Here is a 24,039-nt window from a genome sequence, read left to right as displayed (position 1 = left end):
AAAGAGTCCCCAAAAGAAAAAAGAGCTGATTAACGATCCTGAGACAATTTAATATCGATCCACTACATTAAGTTGATCTACCGTAACTGGAGATATTCTTCTTAGCTTATTCAGAATGAATTAAGTACAAAGAGGAGTTAGTTATACAGCAAGAAATTAACTAGAACTGCCTCACAGATCTCTCACAAGGACCATTGTACTTAGCAGCTGTTAATACACCTCAGCATGGGGAGGCCAAAATGTAAAGAAAGGGTATGCAGTGCTTACAGTATCATTCTTTTCTATCTCAGGTTCAGATGAATGAATGAGAAGGTTAATGAAGAGGCCCAAGGTTGTACACTTAAGTTAAACATATGTGGGGATGATGAAAGAAGTCAATGACAAACTATCTACTTTGAATATGCATAAATATTTTCAAAATGAGCACAAAACACGCTGATATTTCTGTCATTACTTTGAATAATAAAACAATAACTGTTTTGGTTTGCTGTTACTGCTCAATTTTCAAATAAATTAAGGCACATGGGCTGCATTAATTTGGTTTTTTGTACTACTGCAAAGACTGCATCTTTATTAAAAGAAACAAAAACACGCAGAATTCAGTAAGGAGTCTCATCTGCAAGCCAGATTTTTTTTTAAATAGCTAATTTTGCATCCAACACAAGACTCAAGAGCAAAAAGCTTCATCTGCAAGCAACATTTTTAAGGCAGTTGACAAACTTTACTTAAAACCTACTTCAGTATTTTCCTTCAGTTGTCTTAAATCCAATAAAAAGCTCTCTTTGTTATCTATTTTCATTTTGTAGCTTAGAATTTAGTGCAGAAGAAAAAACCACACATAGTAACTGCTTCTATTGAAGTATCTTGTCAACAATGAGGTCTTGAAAATGAAGCTGGTGATATTTCTACTGACTTCTATATTTAACAAATGCAGCCCACTTTTTTTCATGCAATCAAAGCAGTATCTGGTATTTAAAAAATCATTACCTTTGCTATCATAATGAAAAAAAAGAGTAGGAATGGCTGCCAGCTGTTTCCTCATTCCAAACTAAAACTGTACAGTATAGGATTCCCCCCCCTCCATTTTTCTCTAGGTTTCCTTACAGTTGCAATTATTTTTTTATGCTTGCTATCTATGAAAAAAAAAGTATCATATTTTATAGCTTTCTCATGCTGAGATTGTTATGCTTTCTCAGTTAAGATATTTTGACCACACAGAAGGAGAAAATGAGACTGACTTGGGAAATGATTTGTATTAAATATGGGGATTCTCATTTTAACATAAACATGAAAGGAAGCAACATATCAGTGAAAATCTTAAGAAATGCTATAAAGATTAAGAACAGAACTCTGTCACTGAGTATACTAATCTGCCTTATCACTATTTTAAGAACACTGTGAGAAAATGTCGCTGGTAGGAATTGAAAGGAATTTAAAGAAAATGTAGCAGGTAGGAAAGTGGGCAAAATGAGGAGACACAGTTATGTAGTCTCCTGACTAGCCATTCCTCCCTCATTCTTATTCAGACAATCTAAAAGTCCAGCTTCAGACCTCATAAATACTGAGAAGGGCACCCCAACAAGCTGTCTGTCATTCAGCTCATCACTCCTTCCTCAGCCATGAAGACCAAAACATTTGTGCTTTGATAAAAAAGTTGTAATAATTTGCTTCTAAGGATAAGAACATGTACATATTGGATGACAGGTGTATGTGAAATTTCCAGGAAATAAATTCCATTTAGAAGGAACATCCTTACTGTCTTGACTTGGGGGGAATTACATACACCAGCATTTACTCCAGGAGTAATTTATATTTGTTCAGACTCTCTCATTTCTCTCTGAAGTGTAACCTTATCTTTGCTCATTATTTTGATGTTAATGGAATGCTTTTAATTTCAGAGGTGGAAGAACTTTTTTCAAGTAAGAATTTGTTCAGTATCAAAAAATAGTAATACTTCTGAAACAAAATGCTCATGAATTATTGAGGAATTATCTCCTACAAGGATACAACGGCAGAGGAACTTCATGAATAGAAAAAAAAAAGATATCAGTAAGCAACTCCAGCCACCTGTAATAATAGTCTTGACCAATGAGCCAGAGAGAGTATACTGTAAACAAAAATGGAAGAGACCTTGAAGATACAATCCATCAACCCTTTTTCCCTTCTAATCCCATGCCCCAGTGCTTTTAATATTCATATGGAAAGGATGATAAAACACTATGCTGCAACCAGTTCAATACAGAAATACACGATACTTTTTTCCCCATCTCCAGTCAGGAGACAGTGATTATCATAAAACTATCTTTGCCATTTTTGCATGGAAAATGTACAAAGGGCCACCTGTTTACATCTTCTTTGAAACACGCCTATTCACTGGCAGTACTAGTTCAGTAATACAAACTAGCACAGAACAGAACGTCCATTAGTTTATGAAATAAACAGTACTAAAGCAGTAACAGTAAAAACAGTACTAAGCACTTGATCTATCTACCAATATTCAATACTGCTTATGATGCTCTTCCACATGCTCTTTCAAAGATAAGTCTAGAGTGTAGCACAGTTATTAATATATATCAAAACACAGCACGCAACTCTACTGATTTATTCCCAAAGCTACTTCTTAAAGAGAAAAAGTAACAACTGACCAAATAAGATGGCTTTTGCTCCTAACTAAAGCCAAAATATTTTGTTGTACATCATTTTACTGTTTCTAACTTTAAAATCCTTCCTACTTATGATTGGGTAAACATAGCGTTACGTAGACTGAAAGAGACTTCCAGATTGAGTGCAATCTTTTGCCCATAGCAGCTCTAGACAGTGAATGCTTTTCAAGGCCCCTGAGTTTTGAACATCACCACAGGCTGAGATCCCATAGCTTCTCTGCTACCTGTTTCAGTATTCTACCACCCCAGCGGTGAATCCCCCTTTTTCCCTCACAGCAAAACAGAATTCTCCAGGATGCAACTTCTGCCATTTTTTCACTGGACACCTCTGAAGAAAGAACAGCTCCATATTTGTAGGCCATCTTATGCAGCAACAGGCAATAACAAGGTTTGCCTTTTCTCTTTTTTCAACAAAGGTGAATAAACTCAGCTCTCAGTGTGTACATCATATACTCCAGTCCCTGACCTGTTTGGTGGCCAGCCCCCTGCTGGACTTGCTCCAGTATGTCCATGTATTCCTTATACTGGGAAGCCCAGAAATGGACACAGCACTCTTGCTACAGCGCTTCTACAACCAAATGGAAGGAAAGGACCACTGCCTTGGACCACAATGCAGTTAGCATTCCTTTTCACAAGAGGCACTGTTTTATGTTCAACTCCTTGTCCACCAGGACAGTCAGGGCCTTTTCCACAAAGCTGCTTCCTAGACGATGGTTCCCAGCCTGCTTCCCATTATTCTTTCAAAAACCTTTAAAGGTTAAAGATTCTGTAACAGTAATATGAAAGTCAGCTACCTATTATGAATATGTAAGGCCACTGCTGGAAACATATGCTAGGAGAAAGAAACAGAAAAATCAGTACTGAAAAGAACTGCATTAGTCTTCAGTCTTAAGTAAGACAATTCTACGGTGAGGTTTTAACCAAAAACACAGCTACAGAAGATGAAAGCATTAATCCCCCCCCCCCCAAAAAAAAGAAATCAGTGCTGTTAGAAAAAGTTAAACTTTTTGAAAAACACCAGTATTTCAGGATACAAACATAACATTTAAAAAGACCATACTAAAAGGAACATTTATCAAGCTACTTAGGATGAGCTACTAAAAAATCATCAGCTTCTCAGTCCTGAACAAAAGCCCTTTCATGAAAGTAAGTCATATGGGTAAGAAATTGCATGATTTTTGTTCCAAGGACAAAGATTGTGAAAACATCCTACATACTGAATCTCTACCTTTACAAAACATTTTGGCTTTCAAAATCTTGACAGTAATACTGGTGTTTACACTTAACTCTACTTCTGTTCCTATCTTTCTAAAATATAAAGTTGAGATAAAATAATTGAGAGTAAAGCATTATTTTTTTTTCCTGTATCTCTTGTACTAAACTCTTTATTCTGTGATAAATATTTTATTTTAAGTATATTAAAACAAAAATTTTGTACTGACTTATCTAGTTCTCCTGTGACAATTTTCTGGATAGGGAACATATCTTCCCAACCATTTAAAAATAGCTATTAATTAAATTCTTCTCATTCCCAGTAACTGGCAGATATTTCCCTTCAAGCACTGCAAATAGCATTTCTTCCATATTTCATTTATGGCCATCCTCTGAACGTGACATTGCTATAGCAACACCTGCCATAATAGCAAGGTTTTCACTGTAAGATACTACACTTGAATACACAGCAAAGCAACCACATGATGTTGTATTAAGACTTAATTTCAGCCAATAAATTTAAATAACCCAAGATAAGCTGCATGTTGCTAAGAAATCACAAGACAATTGGTTATTTTTGTGTAAATGTTTTAAAATATCATTGCTTCCTCAATATGGTTAGAAGTATCTTACAATGGATAATTAATCTACTTTGACAGTACCATCAAGCCTCACAAGCAACTAAAAAAATCCTGCATGATTTTATATTATAAAAAAGTAGTATCATAGTAGAAGGACTAGAAAGGATCATAGTGTCCTTTTTCTCCATCTTTCATGAACTGTTAAATAAATATTTTATACGGGTTTGGCAAAACAAAGTCTGAAGAACTCAGAAAACAGTGTACTATTCCAATAGCTTTGAGAAATCCTGCAAACAACCCAGTTCCTGCATCCACACAGCTGGAATTTTTAACTATTCTGAAGCCCCACAGTGTTTACTTCCAATTGTTGTGTTTGACACAGTACTAACCGTATTCGCAATTAAGTTATTTTAGATCTCTAATTCTAATAATGAAGACATATAGAATCAAAATTTAAATGTCACTCCAACAATAACACAACAATATATTCTATTTGAAAATTTAAATAACAAAAGGTTTCTTAATACAGCCCAGCACTGAAACTTCCCAGGTTTTCAATATATGCAGAACTGTACATGTGTGATTATGTAAAGACCAAAAAACAAAAGTAGACACAGACACGGCTTTTTAATCTGACAATCTAATTCTATCCCACTCCTAGGAAACAGTGTATTTACCATGAAATTAAGTGAGCGGGGTGTGTTTAGAGTCTACTTGAAGACAGGAAAAAAATATCCCCCAGAGCTAACAATAAGACAGAGTTATCAAATAATAGCAAATATTTTCTCCTTCCTGTAAAATCAAAGTGTCATTAGTAAAGATCTACACTAAAAAGAGAAGTTAAAATTTTGTACCTGAAAGTTGACATTTGTCTCATTCAGAAGGACAGCAGGCCTTACAAGTCCTGCTGAGATGCAGTCAGTCAACCTTTAAAAGCAGTCACACTATCAGGCAACTGATTTATTGATTTTTTTCCTTTTTTTTTCTGGATTACATTCTGGATGAAAAATTACAGTTGTTCCACAAAGTGTCAGCAACCATACTGAAACACTGTACTAACCATGAAACAAGTTCCCCAAGTAAATGACTAGCACAAAAGACTGTCAGATTTACAGGCAGCTGAATACAGATAAGTAATTCTTAAGAATGAAAAGAATTCTTCTTTACTGTGATTTCAACCCCTCCGATATTTTTCTTGAGTAAGAGGAACTTCAGTCATCACATTAAAAACATCATTAAGACAGACAACTGTGTCAAAGTCCCAGAATTTCAGTCTCTCTTCCCCAAGCCTGAAATAATTCCCTGTGAAATGCAATACTACTCTAGTACCTTCTAAGGTCATCAGAATACATCAAGACCTTCACAAAAGAGCCTGTTCATGCCAGGAGCACCCAAAGTTGTTTGTTTAATTTCCTCGATATGTGGTAGGGGAAAGGTGGCCTGGGTCTGTTTTTGTATAACGGAAGAAAAATGCATCTTTAGAAACAAGTGTGCTGTCTCTGGTAACTCAGGAAAAAGCCCTGTACTATTTCCTTTTCTTTCAAAGATGTATTTTCTTCAACCTACAGGAATCCTTCAAATCTTTCTCCAACCAATAAAGAAATTCTAGAAGTTGCACACAGCCATCTCAAGAAATCTTTTAATCTGAAAATACACATGCTGTCAGACTCTGGTGCAAAATCCACTTTCTAGCTCCAAATCAGTTTGGATGGTGTAAGTATTTTGGTTTTTGTCTTTGAACTCAACTTCTCTTTGCAGCTTGCTATAGTCCTCAAGACTAAACATTCAATAATGGATAAAGCAGGTATTTTTTCTTACAGAAAACATGTAAGTAGAAGTCTATGGACTATTTCTGCATGTTACATGGAAAAATGACCAATTCCTGCATGATTACTACCAGTTTTGAAAGGAATTTGCATGTTCTCTGACAAGTGTTTCGGACCCACACACTAAAACTGCTAGAATATTCTGGGTAACACAATTCTGCTTTAAGTTGCACCTTTATAGGCTGATTACCAATTTACCTTATTAGCCATTTCTATTCTTTCAATTCTTTCCTAAAAATTCTAAAACAGTCATTCAGGTTATGCAGAGTTCCTATGATGAATAACAAAAAGGTTGTTGAAAGTGACATTATATCAGCATAAAACCTCCCACTATATAAAATACGATTTCTGCAAAAGTTGTCTTGCCACTCTTCCATCCTGAGCATGCCACCTCTAAAAAGTTCTCTTAGTCTTGAAATCAACAGTCTTGAAAAAACATGTAAACAACTAGCACTTTTTAGGTTGTGATTCATAAAAAACAGTAATTTTTTTTTTGTGCAAGGAGCAAATACACTGTAGAGCCAGTAAGTGTCTGTTCATTTTAAAAGACTAAGAAGCCCCATGTAAACCAACCATTCTGCTATTAAAATATTATTACTATTCTTACAAGGGTGCATTTTTTAACAATAAAGATCACTTACAGCACAATTCCAGATAACTGAGCATATTTACTAGGTATTTCCCTGAGAAGTGGTAGAGCTTTTCCTCCTTCTCAGTTGCTCACTTTAAGACTCCTCCATTTCTATAAGCTATTTCAAAGCAAAATTTGTTTGTCTTCAGCTCTTTGGATCACAAATCTATACTCCCTTGACAATCACTCTGAAAGTTAACACTATTAACACTGCACTCATTAACGCAAACTGAAGAAACAGCCTGAATGTACTTGGCCAATATGGTCCTAAGGGCAGGCAGCATTTAAGACATCTGCATGAGCCAGTTCTGGAAGGATTTTGTCTACATCTGGACAAAGGAAATACTTCTGGTAGATGTGTACAGAATGGATATTGCAGTCAAACGCTCTCGAGCGCTCACAGAAGCCACATAAAACACAGGCTTGTAAGATCAGTGCTGCGCCACTCCTGATCACATGATGCATACTCTAATTATTTGAGAGATACTTCCAGAACTCTAATCATGCTCCAACAGACAAATGTGACACAAATGTGCCATAAAAAACCCAAACAAGTAAATCACATGACCAAGACTGATGGCAAGCCAGAAAAACAGAATGCCTCAGTGTGACTGTCATATTACTTGACCAGTGCTTTATGCTTCAATAAAGCATTGCAGTTTCTTTTCCCCTTTAAGCAGTGTACTGGAAATCCCCATGATTCCACCTAATGAATATGGCACAAAGCACATTTCAATGGGTCAGTGAAACCTTTCCAGTTAGCAGCTTTTCTGAAGACTAAGGTCTGTGTAAGGATCAGGAAAGAAAAAAGAGGAAATAAAAAAGAAAAAGGTGGAAAGAGAAAACAAATACACAACAGTAACAGTGATTTAATCACTACAGTCATCAAGGAAAATTAAACGCACATTTATGTGACAACAATTTCCTTAGCCTATACAGGACTTTCATACTTGAACCTACAACTGGAATTTGTACCTCATTTCAACATACACGATTTTCAGCAGTTTAAATCAAAACTGAGATATGACAGTACAAAACACTACAGTTACAAAATTTCTGAAGCATTTGCCGGGATGTTATAACATCAAAGATACAAAAACTCTTGTCAGCATGGATGAAGATAAAAAAAGTTCTGACTCAAGTGTTACCTGTCCCCTCAGCTAAAATTTCAAACAACTACAGAATTCTGAAGTTGAGAGTAAAACGTAAATAGAATCATGTGTGGAGATAAAAGAACCGACAATGAGGACACCATACTGTCAGGTACACAAAATGCCTTCCATACTCCTGAGCAGTATGAGAACTTTAATTTCTGCACTATAACTGTTACAGTAAAAACTTAAAGCACCATGCATTTATAGACAAATTCATGTTTAGCCTGCAAATATTAAGACTTAATCTGTCTGAACACCTTGACAGACATAGCAAACATGGACATATTCCAGTATTCACAATTTTCCTTCTGTGTTACAGTAATGACCAACCTGATTCTTAAAATACTTCAGTTAAGTTTCAGTAATGCAGCCCCAGAAAACAAAGCTTTTGGTAACAAAAATTAATTGCCTTTAATATTTAAATATCTAAACATGGTATTACCTTCATGGCATGGATTTCTTCTATTAATCTATCAACTCGTTTTTGGTTCTTTACTTTCAAGTCTTCGGAACCCCTGCAAATGAAGTCTGTCTTCAGTAAAAAAAAAATAAAATCTTTTTTGCTCACTTTATTTCCCTGTGGGCTAAATAGCAAAATTAAAATATTGCAACAGTGAGCATAAACACATTCCCCTGTTGTGAAATGAATATTACAGCAAAGACTTGAGCACAACCTACTGTTTCTGCTGTTCTGAAAAGAGAAAAAAATACTGAGGATTTACCTGAACAAGACAGACAAATGTTACTCTATTGGAGAACAGCAACAGTAATTCCTATCAACAAATCACAGAAGAAACTGGTATCTCAAATATAATAACGGTTTAAGTTCTGTAATATTTAAATATAAAAGATCACTGGCCTTGCTTCTTATTTTGCAAAATTTGCTAAAGTCATGGGAGAAAAGTAGGCTTAATTTACACTCTGAACACAGTAATAGATGTATTTTTATCGTGTCAATATTTTATTGTGTCAGTAAGACATGTCATACATTACTTCAGTCTAGTTATCTTTAAAAACAATTTACAAAATGCTGTTTTAACTATTTGCGTAAATATTAATACTAATTATTAAAAATTAATTATGACTTGCATATCTGTGGAAACTGAACAATATTTTTCGCTTATAGAGCTTTTCAGAAAACTGTAGTGATAAAAGGTTGCACAATATGCAACCAAGAGCAGAAAAACCTAAAAGATCAGGTCTAACACCTTTAAAAGTGCTGTAAGAGGCTAAGTGATTCAGATTAGCTCCCAATACACTATATCCCTTTAAAAGATGTTATCCCAACTCTGCCTAATAAAACAGCTTTTTAGTTAACATTTATTTTATCTAAAGTGACATAAATTAGACAGAATTTATGCATTGCAGTGTCTTGAGTTTTAAATGTAATACATGTTTCTCTTCACTTCTCCTTTTTTGGGAAAACAATTAAGATGCTGTCTCATTTATGAACACACAAACAAGAACACTGATAATTAAAACTGACCTTTTTAACTTTAATTTCCCAATGTGTCTGGTTAGTTTACGAATAGTCAGGACTCTGGCCTTCTTCACATCTTTTCTCATCTTCACAACCTGTCAGAAAGATGGAAGACATTATACAACTTGCTTTCCTTGATTAGTTTCCATACACAATACATTCATTACCTTGACTTAAATTTTAGAAATTAGTTCAACAAAAAGAACTATTTTTGAAAACAGACTGTATTCCCCTGCTAACCAAATCCCAGTTCAAATTAATTCAGATTTTAAAATCAAACTGCTTCCATCAACACCAGAGGAAGAACAACCAACAGTCTAAAAATGTGTCTGAGGGCTAAACAGAAGACCAAGACATTCCTAAGTAGCCATACTTTAATATTATTCTTAGAACTAGACTGAGCTGGAGATTTGAAAAGACTTACCTTTTGCCTTCACTTTGTTTATTTTTGTCCCAGTGAAACAGCACCAGTACTTTTCCATTAGGATATAATACATAAAAGCATTTTCATTATGAAACACTTTAAAGATTAAGGAAAGAATCCCAAACTAAACATATCATTTGTTATAGGGTAGAGTTTAAGATATGAAAATCTTTTTATATATTTGAGTTGATTTTTGTTGAATACAAAATCAAAGTGATTTACAACTCACTGCAGACTTTCAACTTCCTATCCCATTAGTCTGTTCCCAAAACTTATTTCAAAGTAGACAGTACTAAGTAAAACTTGACAGTGATGTTTTGGTCTTATTTCTCACCTCAAAATAAAACTAATTATTATTAGAAAGATGGTACACACAAACAAATCTTTGAAATCTTTTGCTGTTACATTCTGTCATGGAAAACCTCAGGCCTAGGCATTTTCTTGTCAACGACCACATTTTGAAGATAGAGGGAATCAAAAGTGACTTACCCCCTCTTATTTATTCAGCTGTTTCAAACTATAAGGATTTTGCATTCAACAGTTAAACAGAAAACATGAAATATTAAAGGAAACAAAGACTCAGTCTTCCTAACAAAAGGCCAAATTTCGCTTAAGTTTATTCAGTGGGTTAAGTTTCAAAATAAGTTGGCACTTCTCAAGGAAATTCTTCTTTACTTCAGATTTCTATTTCATCTCCTAATTTCTCAGAGATAACATCAACATAATTGCTTGCTGGTGACTCAACCATCAAGTTAGGTCTACCAGAAATACTAGTATTATAAATCTGCATCAAGCTTGACCAAAATAGAGAAAAAATGAATCTTCAGATCTCACAGTGGAGTATTACAAACCTACAATGGGAAGCTTGCCCAGTATGTATGACTGTGCAGAGACCATAAAGGCGAGAGTGTATTATTTAATTAAAACCAACCAAACAACAAAACAAAACAAAAAAAAAACCAAACAAAACACCACATTTTGCATACCTGATTATGCCTGTAGCTAGGTTATCTACACAAGCAATGTACCTTGTGTACTCTGAACTATACTCAGCAGGCTCTACTGAAGGCTGAATCTGTCAAACAATTTCTACAGAGGGGCACACACCAATTGCCACCCTCCCCTCTGCCAGTAAAGAGAAGGAACTTGTTGAGCACTGCTCCCCTGAAAAACACGAAAGGGAATTGTACTGGGGCAGCATTACTGGTGCTTGCCCACAGAGAAAGGAAAAGGCATAAAGAGTTCTGGGGAGAAGAGTGACTGAGTTAAAATTAGTCTCCTGTTCTAAAATTGGTACAGCAATGGTTACCCTAGTGAAAATGACTGTGCATACAGGCCTATCTACAAGCATTTCTACTGCAATTAACAGCAGAAGCCACACAAAAGCATCTGTGCCAATTCTCTGCTAGACAGCAGCACTCCTCAAGCCTCCGTACACTAAAGAAAAAAATACTGACATCACCACCTGCCACCTGAGCATATAAACATTTCTTTTTATAAGATACTAAACAGAATTTTCACAGCTCTCTGTATTTAGCATTATTCCAAATGGAAGAAACAGAATAAAGCATCTTCTGGTCAAATACCTCTCAAATATTATGCATGTTCAAAGACTTTGGCAGTTCAGATGCAAACTGGGTATGTCTTCTTAGAAAGTCTGGGAGGATGGGAGTGTTTGTTTTGGTCCATGCTTTTTTTTAATAACCATTAAAAAAATCCACAAGCTACAAACATATTTGAATTTAAATAACTCATTTTTTATATATTAGTTACTGCATATCCAAATACGAAGTATATTTAACTTTCAAAAAATACTGTCATTTTTTAATAGAAATATTTTAACACAGACACAGCGTGTTTCTGGGGCCTAGAGGAGCCAAACCCCAGCCACGCCTGCTGCCAGCCAACGAAGGCCATATAGACATATGACAGCAGGAATGAGGGATGGTATTCGTTCTTTGGCAGACTGGGAATATCAGTTTATGTAATCTGCAGTCACTTCTTTCACACGGGACAGTATGCATCAGCTGTGTTCTTGGAAGTACTCAAAGTTCTCAAGAAAGCAGTCAGCTCTTTGGGACAGAAATCAAAAAAGTTCTGCTTTAGATTTACAGTGTGCCTGAAACAATGAGGCTTAAACCATGAGGGTGGCTCCTAGGACTCACTGAACTATCCACCTCTAGTATTATAAAGTCAGACAGGCAACTTCCTCTTGAGTTGGGAAAAAAAAAACAAACCAAACCAAACCAAAAAGAAACCCAGTAACAAAAAAACCCCAACCCACCAAAACCACTGGTAGATTTTGAAAAATAATAATAAATATTTACTCATAACAAGGTATTTTTTATAAACAGGTTAAGAAAACATAGTAACAAAAGGAGAAGTCTTTGCACTGAAACTTAGAAGAGCTGCAGTGTAAGTCAAGATAAGACCAATGCTTTCAGTCTAGCCAATAAGGATTTTTAATCACCTTAAGAGGTTGCAGTAAATACAAAAGAATAATTACAAACACAGGCAAACCTCAAAGTAAGCAACCTCTTCTATCAATAGGAATGCACTGTTGGATTCCTGGAAATTCAAGAAGCCTGCAATTTTAAATGGAAATAACTGCTTCAAGGACTCCTTGCAACAAGAGATGTTTTCCTTTGTTGAAGACACTTCTTCATTTTGTAGGAAAACACTATCTCGAAGCTAATCAAGCCACTACTGTTTATTAGTGCAAACAAATATCTGTGTCTATAGACGATTAATACACCTTTAACTAAAATTCTTAAATAGTAACGATAATATAAAATAATACAAAATGCATAAATTACTACATCTGAAAGAAATCATAGAGGAAATTAACTCACTTTTAGAAAACAAGGTAGTAACACATACCAACCATATGCATGTTTCAGAAGCTATGGTTAGGAATAAAAATCACTTCCATTCTGCATTGTGCATTTCACAGTATACTAGAATTATTTATATAGATCATAAACAAAGATGAAATGCAAAAGAAGTTCCATAGCTGCAGGTATACACAAATAGAGGCTTCCATCACCTCAACAGCTTACAACCTACAGTAAGTATTGCCACAAAACATGGCATGAACCGGCAATTTCAAGCCATACAGAGAGAGTAGCTGCTGCTGCTTCAAGAGAGAAAGGCAAAACACAGAGAACAGCATGGGACAGCAGATTATGAGCCAGACAAGGCCCAGAAACTACCTCCTGCAATTTGCCTTTGCCCAAGCAGTGTACATTACTCAGGGGGATTATAACAGGAAATGCTGCTACCTACACTGAAGTGATACTTGCTCACACCTCTTAGTACTCACTGCTGTCAAACCAAGGTGATTTCCAGAAAACAATGTACCTAACAAGCGTGTGTTTGAAGGCATCACAAGAACTGTATTTAACCCAGAATTTGCAGCTTAGGAAAGGAGAAACAAAAAACTTCAGTCACTTTGCCTTCCTACTCCAGGTTGCTCTGGGTCCTGAAGGGCGAATAACCTTTTCCAGAGATTTTTCCCTTTGTGTGACAGTCCAGTTAAGCCCTCCCCAGCCCTCATCATGTTCAAGCTTTTGCATGCCCAAGCAGGTGGAATAAAGGGAGAGAAACTGACACAGGATTGTTTGATCATATCTTTGATCTCTATGTTCACACCTCTCTCCACCCTCTTCCCTCCCCGTAAAAAAAATAAAAAAAAAAAAAAATAAAGAAACATCCTACAACAAGTTTGAATGCTGGTATTTCAATCATAGATACAGAATACTTAATTTCAACTTACAAAAATCTCTGGAGTGGCTGACTCAGGCCTAACTCAGCACTGGACTTACTGGAAAGGGTTTCTGATTACTAACATTACCCCTTTTAAATTAGTACGACATTGTAACTGTGTATGATTCAAGACGAACGCATGTGTAATAAAACAGTCATTTTAAGAGTTCCCACACAATTAAGCTGTTGCAAAAAAACCTTTTGTGAATATTTTCAAGTTTCTTGAAGAGAAACCTAAGGTATTTTTAGATTAAAATAAATAAATAAATAAATAAATTGGTTTAGGTTCCAAAACCCTAAAATTGCTATAAACAATCCACATATTGGTGATGACAACAAAAAACACACAAAGCAATGCGGACCTAACAATATAGGCACAATATTACATTAGAATCCATATGACTAGTTCACATTTTTAACACAACAGCAGCAAAGTTCTCAAAGGAACACTACATTAGAATAAAATGTTATACTTGGCCACTTCTGAAACTTGTTTTGAGGTCTGTACAAGCAACATGCCTCCAAACCAAGCTAGTGTTCAGCCAATTAAAAAAAAAAAGTGTGACTAAAGATTTGTAGATGTAACAGGAAAGGTACGTGCCTGAACTATAGTAGCAACTATATTTAACCAAAAAAATGGTAACCGAAAACAAACACCACACCATTCTTCAAAAAATATTAATCTAACAGATTAACAGAAAAAAATAATCAGTAACATGTTTCTGCTCATGACCTGTTTTATATATTCTATGCAAGACCCCTAAAATACTAAACTGTATGCATTTACAATATGAAAAGTGCTTTTTTTCATGCTGCTATGTACAAAAACTAGTACTGTACATGAAAATACCTGAAAGACACTGAATGTCTTAAATTCTTCTTAACTCAAAGTTAATAAAAGTTACTTATGCAGGTGGCCCCAGCTATCCAAAATGCAGGAAAAGCAATAAATTGATGGTCATGTCTTTTTCCTCTGAGCAGCATGAAGCACATAAAACTTTTCTCCCTGGGCTTCAGCCCACGAGGTGCTGAACATTTTGGTCCTGATCCAGTAATGCACTGAAACAAATTATTACATCTTTAAGCAACCAACACTAGACAGACCAGAGTTTCTTCATCCACTTTTGCTTTATGCCAGCACACAGTCTAGTCCTAGTTCTTGTACAAGTAACCAGAAAAGACAAACCATTCCGTTCTCCTCAAGGAATAACACTGCACCTAACCTTATCCAGTGAAAAAAACTCACTGTAAGAGTTCATAGCATTGTGAAATATCCATAAGTTATTCAAACATGAATGAACAAGAGCCGGCAGTGTGCGCTCACAACCCAGAAAGCCAACTGTATCCTGGGCTACATCAAAAGGAGCGTGACCAGCAGGTTGAAGGAGGTGATCCTGCCCCTCTACTCTGCTCTTGTGAGACCTCACTTGGAGTATTGTGTGCAGTTCTGGTGCTCTCAACATAAAAAGGACATGGAACTGTTGGAACAAGTCCAGGGGAAGGTCATGAGGATGATCAGGGACTGGAGCACCTCCTGTATGAAGACAGGCTGAGAAAGTTGGGGCTGTTCAGCCCAGAAGAGAAGGCTGCGTGGAGACCTCCTAGCAGCCTTCCAGTATCTGAAGGGGGCCTACAGGGATGCTGGAGAGGGACTATTCATTAGGGACTGTAATAATAGGATAAGGGGTAATAGGTTATAACTTAAACAGGGGAGGTTTAGATTGGATATAGGGAAGAAATTCTTTACTGTTAGGGTGGTGAGGCACTGGAGTGGGTTGCCCAGGGAGGTGGTGAATGCTCCACCCTGGCAGTGTTCAGGGCCAGGCTGGACGAATAGCCTTGGGTGATATGGTTTAGTGTGAGGTGTCCCTGCCCGGGGTTGGAACTAGATGATCTTAAGGTCCTTTCCAACCCTAACTATTATATGATTCAATGAAACACACACCCACTAAAATCAGACCTCCCTCCTTTTCCCCAATATGGTGATGTCTCTCCTCGTGGAGCCCTGTCACGGCTCGTAAACACTATCAGGTTGAGTGTCTGATCCCTTAAGATCAAAACAGCTGAAAGCAAAAGGAAAAGAATACTTATATGTGTCTGAAGATATAAAACTGAGTTTTTCACATTAAGAAACTTGCTTATGAACACCCCCAAGTTTAAGCACCACAGCTAAAAAAGACAGGGAAAAAGTTGCTGAAAGCACACCAAAACCATTTGCGCATGTTGCTTCAATTACACATCAACAAATGTTAAAGCAAGAAAGGCAGTTAAAAATAGTTAAATATATTTGAGTATTCAAGGCCTTTCCAATACCTGTAAGAAAAACACGGTACTAAGTAATGTTTCAGTTCTCAATGGATTTTCCCTTTTTCTTTTTCATTTCTTTTTCCCTTTCTTTTCTCCTTTTCTTTTTCATTTCTTTTTCCCTTTCTTTTCTCCTTTCCTCATTTTAGGGTACATCAAATACACTGGTTTCATTTTATAGTCCTTGGCAATCTTCTAACCAAGAAATTACCATGGCGACAGAGTATTCTAAATGTTAATTTTTGGTGCTATTTGGCAACAGAGAATTTAAAAATTCAGAACACCTGCAGCTGGATCTCATATTAGCCAGAACTAACAATAATACATAATCTTTTGAGTGAATAACCTAAGTGAAAAAACTGTTTCTGGAACTTCATTACAAATATTTCTCGTTATTATCTGGAATGTCAGTTTGAAAGATCTAACAATTTTTAGATTCTTCGGAAAAGCTAGGAGTTGCCAAGGTTTTTTGTTTCTTTTTCTTTTTTTAGAAAAGAATCACTATATTACAGTATGTATTTTATACATGTCAAGATATCTGGAAATATCAAGTCAGACTTATTACAGCTTCATATATTTGGATTATTAAAAATATATATAAATATGGAGGTAAAGGCAAGAAGAACAAATATTCACCTATGTGGAGTATCACAGTTTAGTTGTTCTGTTCCAGGGCTGCTTTACACAAATATGTAACTACAGAATAGGAAAACCCCCACACCCTACACTTATAAAAACAACATGAGTTTTCAGCCCGATCAGCTTCCTGAGCTGTTTCCCCTTAAGTGAAGTGAATGCTACCTAGTTGCAAGGCAAAAGAGTAAAAGTGAGAAGTACACAAGACAGAGAGATGGGCTACAACAAACCAGAATACAGCAAATGAGCTATCCCTGTATTTACTATAAAGATCAAATCCCAGCACAGGAAGTGCTAAGGAGCACAGTGTCTTCAGCTAGTCTGTGCTATACCAATGTAGCACTGGTCTTACCTTTGCCATCTTAAGCTACATACAAACAGGTTTGAACTAAGTGCACTGAATTATATCACAATACATCTAACAAATGATGTAGCCAAGTTTATGGAACATGAGGCAACTTCTGGATTAAAATGTAGCACTATGCAGCCCAAAGCAGGCTGAAGCACCATCACAAAGCAAAACGCCTGCATTCTCTCAATCCTCCGGGCACTTACACTGTCACGCACCTTAGGAGGGTTACTAAAGATGAATGGGGAAAAGCACACTGCCCACATGGGCACACTTCCATGTTTCTCATGAGGAAAATTAACTTGTGAGTTACTGTCAAACCTTTCCTGCTTTCTTTGTACTTTCTCAACTGAAGCACTGCAATACAAGTTTCTTTTGTGAATATAGCACTGTATTTCCTCCTGCATAGAGAACAGTTGTCATTTCTGGCATAACTTCTCCAGTGAAAACCACAGTGAATACTCAGACATTTAGCAAAGATATTTTCATCTAAAGGTTTTGAAAAGCAATTTCAAATATCTCAGGTAGCTGGGATGGAGAAAGACTAGTCTAGAATTACTTGCTTGTTGCCAAAGACCAAAATTTAAAGGATTTACTGCTTCACAGTCAGTGTCTCACTGTATGGAGTCAGGCTGTATGTAATATTGCAGAAAGCATTTGAGCTTTCAATTCCAAACCAGGATCATGAGCTAGTTAGACACATTTTTAAACTCTAATAAACAGCAGTAGTTGTAAACATCCAGATGAGGAATAACTCTAATAAACTAGCCCAAAGATGCTGTATTACACAAACTGGCACATAGGGCATTACATGGAAATAAAAATTACACAATTCTTCCAAAATAGAGGACAACCTAAAGGTGATTCCTAACACTGTTCAGATGGACATGAGTTTGGAAACCCCCAGCTAGCACTTTGCTAAAAATATTTCCTTGGAATGTTGCAGGGGACAGTGGAAATAAAGGCAGTTAACAGAGTCAAGCTCACATCAATGGATTTCTATGTTTAGGATTTCTTAATTAGACTAGAGCTCTAGCTTTTACAAACCACATGTGAGTTTCATGTCCCCTTATGCTTTGATTTCACAGGAAGACAGTAATAGCAGAAGCTACACTAGTGACGTAAGAATTATCAGGATTAACACACATGAATAAATAACACGAGTGGTATTGTCTGTATTAATTATTCAAATCACAAACATTATCCAAACCAGTAGAGTTGAATTGCTATCATGAAAAGAAATGTTGGCAAAACTGCATATGACACCTTTCACATAAAACCAGACATGAAACAACAGTGTTTTCAGTATTAATTTTGGGGGGGAGGAAGAGTCATGTGATTGCTTTCGATTGAGATTGTTACTATTTTTTTTCCTCCCTTAAAGATGCACTGTCAGATTGCTGCTTCCTCTTTCTCAAGTAAGACAGGCACCTTTCTGTAGGAACTACAGAGTTGTTAAAAAAAGTAACAGTCAAAAGAGATTTACTTACACCACTGTTGCAAGCATATTTTAAAAAACATGACTGGTTCACATATACTTTTTAAAAACTTACCTCTTTTTACCTAAAAATGAGACTGAGTAATGCTGTTGAGCACTAACCAACCCTTTACTTACCACAACTCACAAACAACATTAGCCTAAAGACCAGCAAGGCACTATAACTCTCTTCTGACTGCTTGTTACCATATCAGCAAGCCCTTTAAATTCAGTCTGTCTGCCTAACCCCAAAACCCCCATCGAGGGATGGTTTTATTCGACGTAACTAAAGAACAATCAGCTAAAGCTCAGCTGCAAGGACAAACTAGTGCACCACATCACTTTCCCTTATTCTACCTCAGTCTTATTGTCTCTATCATAGGGTATCAGACACTTGAAAAAGTGTCAAGTAGAAATATTTACAAGAGGGGAATGGTTAAGAATGAATAAACATTAGCAAACTGTAAATACATGCTGTTTTCTTTATATTCTTCTCTATCTTACCTTATTTACATTCACTTCTATATAGCACTTGACAGTTTAACATTCACAGAATCATAGAACAGTTTGGGTTGGAAAAGGCCTTTAGAGGTCATGTAGCCCACGCTCCCTCAGTAAGCCAGCACACCTTCAACTAGGTCAGGCTGCTTAAGAGCCCCATCCAATCAGATGCAGAGTATTTCCAGGGATGAGTCCAACACCTCTCTGAGCAACCTGTTCCAGTGCTTCAGCAATCTCATTGTAAAAAAGTCTTCCTTATGTCTAATTTAAATCTATCCTCTTTCAGTTCAGTTTAAAACCATTACCCCTTTCCCTATCACTACAGGCCCTACTAAAAAGTCTGTCACTAGCTTTCTCATAAGCCCCACTTACATACTTCAAGGCTGCAATAAGGTCTCCCTGGAGCCTCCTCCAGGTTGAACAACCCCAACTCTCTCAGCCCTTCTTTATAGCAGAAGTGCTCCAGTACTCTGGTCATTTCTGTGGTACTCCTCTGCACCCTCCATAACAGGTCCATGTCTTTCAGGAGCCAAGTACACCACAGCTGGGATGCTGTACTCCATGTGGGATCTCACCACAGCAGAGAGGCAGAATCATCTCCCTCAGCCTGCTGGTCACTCTACTTTTGATACAACCCAGGTTACAGCTGGCTTTCTGGGCTGCAAGGGCACATTGCCAGCTCATGTTCAGTTTTACAGTCACCACTGCCCCCAAAGCCTTTTCCTCAGGGGTACTCTCAATCCCTTCATCTCTCAGCCTGGGGCTTCCCCTGACCAAGGTGCAGGACTCTGCACTTGGCCTTGCTGAGCCTCATGAGGTTCAAAATAAGAAGCTAATAAATTGCACTTGATCAAATGTGCATTTCAAGGATCTATGTGCCATTCTTCAGGCCAATCACTGGTCCTTTGCATGCTACAGTTCACTTTAAAGGAACTACATGACTTTGACATTCATGGATGATTCATCCCTCCCCAACATGCCTGCAATATCATATGGCCAGACAGCATGTCAACTCCCATACTGTCTCAGATCAGCATACAAGCGTGCTTTGGCATATACTAAAACATCAAGATTAATTTTCAAATGACAACAAAGATGCTCATATCCAGCTTTAAGAAGATCAGCCTGCTGTGCTAAGGGTACTCATATGGAAGACAGAATCATAGACTCATAGAATAGTTAGGGTTGGAAAGGACCTTGAGATCACCTAGTTCCAACTCCCCTTCATATCTTAGTATTAACAGATTTTTGTGAATCTGTTATTCAACACAATCATTTTGTACTAGGACTCATCCACTTCTAGAATATATTGCAATGTCACTATGCATTTGTTATTATGTAGGCATAAAGGAATCATAAAGAAAAAATGGTTTCAAGATTGTTAGCATGTAATTCAGCATCATCTGAGAAGTGATCAAGTTGGAGAAATAACTATTAAATCATTTATCCACTTGTGAATCTGAAAGATAAAAAAAATGAACTAAATACCACAATTCTCACATTGCCTATTAAATATATGTATAGCTTGTTTTCTGTGAAAACTGAAAAACGAAAGTATTTGATTTTACTATGATATGAAAAATAAAAGTTTTTGTTTTAAAGACTATCCTACTTTCCTTCAAACTCCTCCTCAGTAAAATTCATCCCTGCCCATACATGTAAGAGGAATAGTAAGTGCTAGGAAACCAAAATGCAGAAAGGTTCTTTAGGTATTTGAAAACTCTTATCAAAAAAAGGAAAGATCTCAACTATAAACTCCCACTGCTGAAGTGAAACTCAGTATTAACATTTGGACAGAAGTAAACCACAAGTCAAATTAAATCTTGCAACAGTTTAAGCTAATTTTCATCATAGGATTATGTATCACCAGTACTGATGCATTTTGAAGGAACAAACAACTCTCCCTATACTACTTCACAAGCTGAAACAATTTCCATTAAGGTGATATCTGCTACCACGTCTCCACAACTTGTCTTTTCTTGTGAGAACTTTCTCTCACACAAAAATCCCTAAAAAGAACTTTAAAAGTGAGTTAACAGCACAATCATACACTTTTCAGTCTTTCTGGATGGACAGAATTCTTTCTAGAGGGAGAGAGAATTACCTTGTTACACCAGTTAGTGTTCTTTATTCCCTAAGAACAGTTGAAAAAGGAAGATCAATTTCATTATGAGAATTTTTCACAAGCACAAGCAAAATGCTTGGGGAAAAAAAAGAGAGAGAAATATAGAGAGAAATTATCTAATAATCTGCATTCCTCCTGGAAGTTTCTTCATGACATAAAAGAGCAACTAGAGAAAAGAACAAGGATGTAAAATAGGAGTAAGGAGCTTAAATATCCCTCTCAGATGTCTGACAGATGCTGCTGTTTGTTAGTCTTTCATTTAAAAAACTGTACTTTCATGCAATTAGCTCTCCACAAGGCAGTTACCAAGACACCAGATCTACAAAGGGTTGTATAACCTATCCCAGTATTAGTTATTAACAACTTAAAGCAGTGCTCAAAGGTTCCTACAAAATCTTTGTTGTAACAGAATGTTATAAATTGAGACCACAACGGATCATAATCCAATTAGATTTTTATTAATTATAGCAAGTAGAATATGAGCAAAGACAGCGCTGGACGGCAGGGGAGTCTGCGCTCCGCCTACTGCCGTACTGAGCAGTTCAAAAAGCCCTCCCTTATACATCTTTTACTTCCGTGTTCATGACGTAGTTGAGGTACTCTGCGCATGCTTCAGCTGTTGCTAGGGGGTCGACCTCTGCCTCCCGGTGGTCGGTGAGGCCGAAGTAAGAAGTTTTCCTCCTTTGTTCCATAGTTGACCCTTCATTTATGTCCTTATATGGAGTGGTTTGTCTTATTTCTGCCAGTTCCTGGAACATCTTGCAAGCCAGTTTCTGTAACACCTTGTGGTCATCTTATGTTTGCATAAACGGTTTCTGGTTTAATTGGTGTAAGCGATTGTGGTTTAATTGGTGTAAGCGATTGCGGTTATCTTATCTTGCATAAACTGTGTCCGTTAACTGTGTGCATAAGCAATTTCATATCTTTTGTTGTCTAACCTTTATATTGGGTTTAACATATATATACCTAACATATATCTTAATAAACAATACCTTATTCTTTAGTTTTTCACAATCCCCCCTTTTTCTTTTTATCCTATTATTGTTTATTAGATGCTGCTTTCATTCTCAGCACTGCAAATAAACCTTTTTCCACAATCCCAACATTTATCACAACACTCACAGGGTAATACCTCACAATTACAATCAGTGTAGCCCCTACGTGGCATAATATATTCACAACAATCTTCATCCTCATCAATAGATACACTTTTATAATTTGCCCCAGACCTCGTAGTTAAAATAAGCAGTTTAGCTATGTCAAATCATTCCCTAATAAAGTGTAAAATATAGCATAATATACAAGGCCCAAATATAAGTCCCAAAATCAACATGATAAGCGGTCCTGCTAAAGTGGACAACAAAGTGGTTAGTCAAGGTGAAACATTAAACCAGTTTTCATACCATGACCTGCCCACTTCACGATCTTTTTTACGTTGATCTAACCTTTTCCGGAGTTCAGACATGGTGTCCTGGACTACTCTAGTATGGTCAGCCAAAGAACAACATTCTTCATTGAGAGCTACACATAACCCTCCTTCTTTTAAGAACAATAGATCTAATCCTAAACAGCAATCACTAAGATTAAATTTCCCACAGACCACTCCTTCTTGAGCCAACAGGTCATCTAAAACCACACGATTCTGATATATTGCAGTTTTCATTTTAGTATTTTGCTTTGTAATTAATCCTAATGCATTTTCTGTTTTATTTACTACTATTTCTACCACAGCTTGTGACCTTATAATTCTACTCAACATCCATATAGGAGTTCTGTATCCCCAGGATGCATCTTCGGCCCAAGTTGCCAAATCATAATAGATTATTCATTCAGGTGGCCACTCATTGTCTTTCCATTTTGTAACTCTCTTTTATATTGTTTTCTCCTTAATAAGAAGAAATTAGGTCTGATCATTCCTAATATACATGAACCTGTCCAATTTTGGGGTAAAAATGCAAAAGTTATTTTACCACAGATTCAATAATATCCATTTGGAGTAGGCCAACTGTTTGGTATGTTAGTTCCATTAGTCCAGTTACTGAATTGGTGATTTATTTCTATGGGATTTCCCCATCTTCCCCAGTCTTTCTTTGCTCTCTTCCACATATAACCCCCTTCACAAAGTAAATTTCTTATTGGTTTTACACCATTTTCTAAATTTTGCCAACAACTTTTTCCGATTATACCCATTTGCAAGATCCATTGTTGTCTCCTTTTGTTTCCTTTTCGATTTTTCCAGATTGTAGGGTCGCTTATATTACTCTCCATTGCCTCCCAGGCCCATCTCTTTCCCTGGTTAGTTCCCCTACAAACATAGCAGTTAGTTACATTCAATGCTTTAGATATATTTTCAGCAAGATTTACAAGGAGATTTTTAGCAACTGTGAGAATTTCATATTGGACTCCAGTTTTTTTTTTTTTTTTTGATCTTAATACTAATAATCACAGCTGGGTCTTCCCCAGTTCCATATATTTCAAGTCCAATTTTAGTTACTTGCTTCTGTTTCCAATTTTTTTCAAATCTATGAGAGTTAAATTTATTGGATTGCAGGCACGGGTTGTACAGTTATTGTTTGTTTGCATTCTTGCTATTGAAGCTTGTAAAGTCTTACATTGATAATCACATCCCTAGCCTGCAGTATCCCAGCATACACAAGACCATCCTTTTCTTCCACAGAGGTGTGATGACTGATACCTAGCTGTTTGATTAGGTACATAATCAGGATTTATATGACATTGGTATCCACCTGGGCAAATATATTTTGGTTGGCTACTGTAGTACTGCCTCCACTCTGAACTTCCACTATGAGTATCTAAATCATCATCTATAATATCACATGCATCAAAAATTATTGACAGTGAGGTACTCAAATTGGTTATAACTTCATTATAACTTATTCCAATTAATCTT

The 24,039-nt window shown here is 36.5% G+C and overlaps 1 protein-coding gene across 2 annotated transcripts in view; it reads right to left on the bottom strand.

The window, feature by feature from the left end:
* The window catches only part of SRFBP1 (serum response factor binding protein 1), a 77,613-nt gene that overhangs the window by 35,658 nt on the left and 17,916 nt on the right, over nt 1–24,039 (bottom strand). For both annotated transcript variants that reach the window (XM_031043123.2, XM_031043124.2), the window contains exons 2-3: nt 9,554–9,642; nt 8,510–8,582 (exon numbers count right to left, since the gene is read on the bottom strand). In XM_031043123.2, the coding sequence (XP_030898983.2) occupies nt 8,510–8,582; nt 9,554–9,642 (162 nt within the window). The remainder of the gene's footprint in view (nt 1–8,509; nt 8,583–9,553; nt 9,643–24,039) is intronic.

This window comes from Melopsittacus undulatus, chromosome Z (genome assembly GCF_012275295.1).
Source record: "Melopsittacus undulatus isolate bMelUnd1 chromosome Z, bMelUnd1.mat.Z, whole genome shotgun sequence".
In the NCBI taxonomy this organism is placed as follows: domain Eukaryota; kingdom Metazoa; phylum Chordata; class Aves; order Psittaciformes; family Psittaculidae; genus Melopsittacus; species Melopsittacus undulatus.
This window is presented reverse-complemented; position numbering and strand designations above follow the sequence as displayed.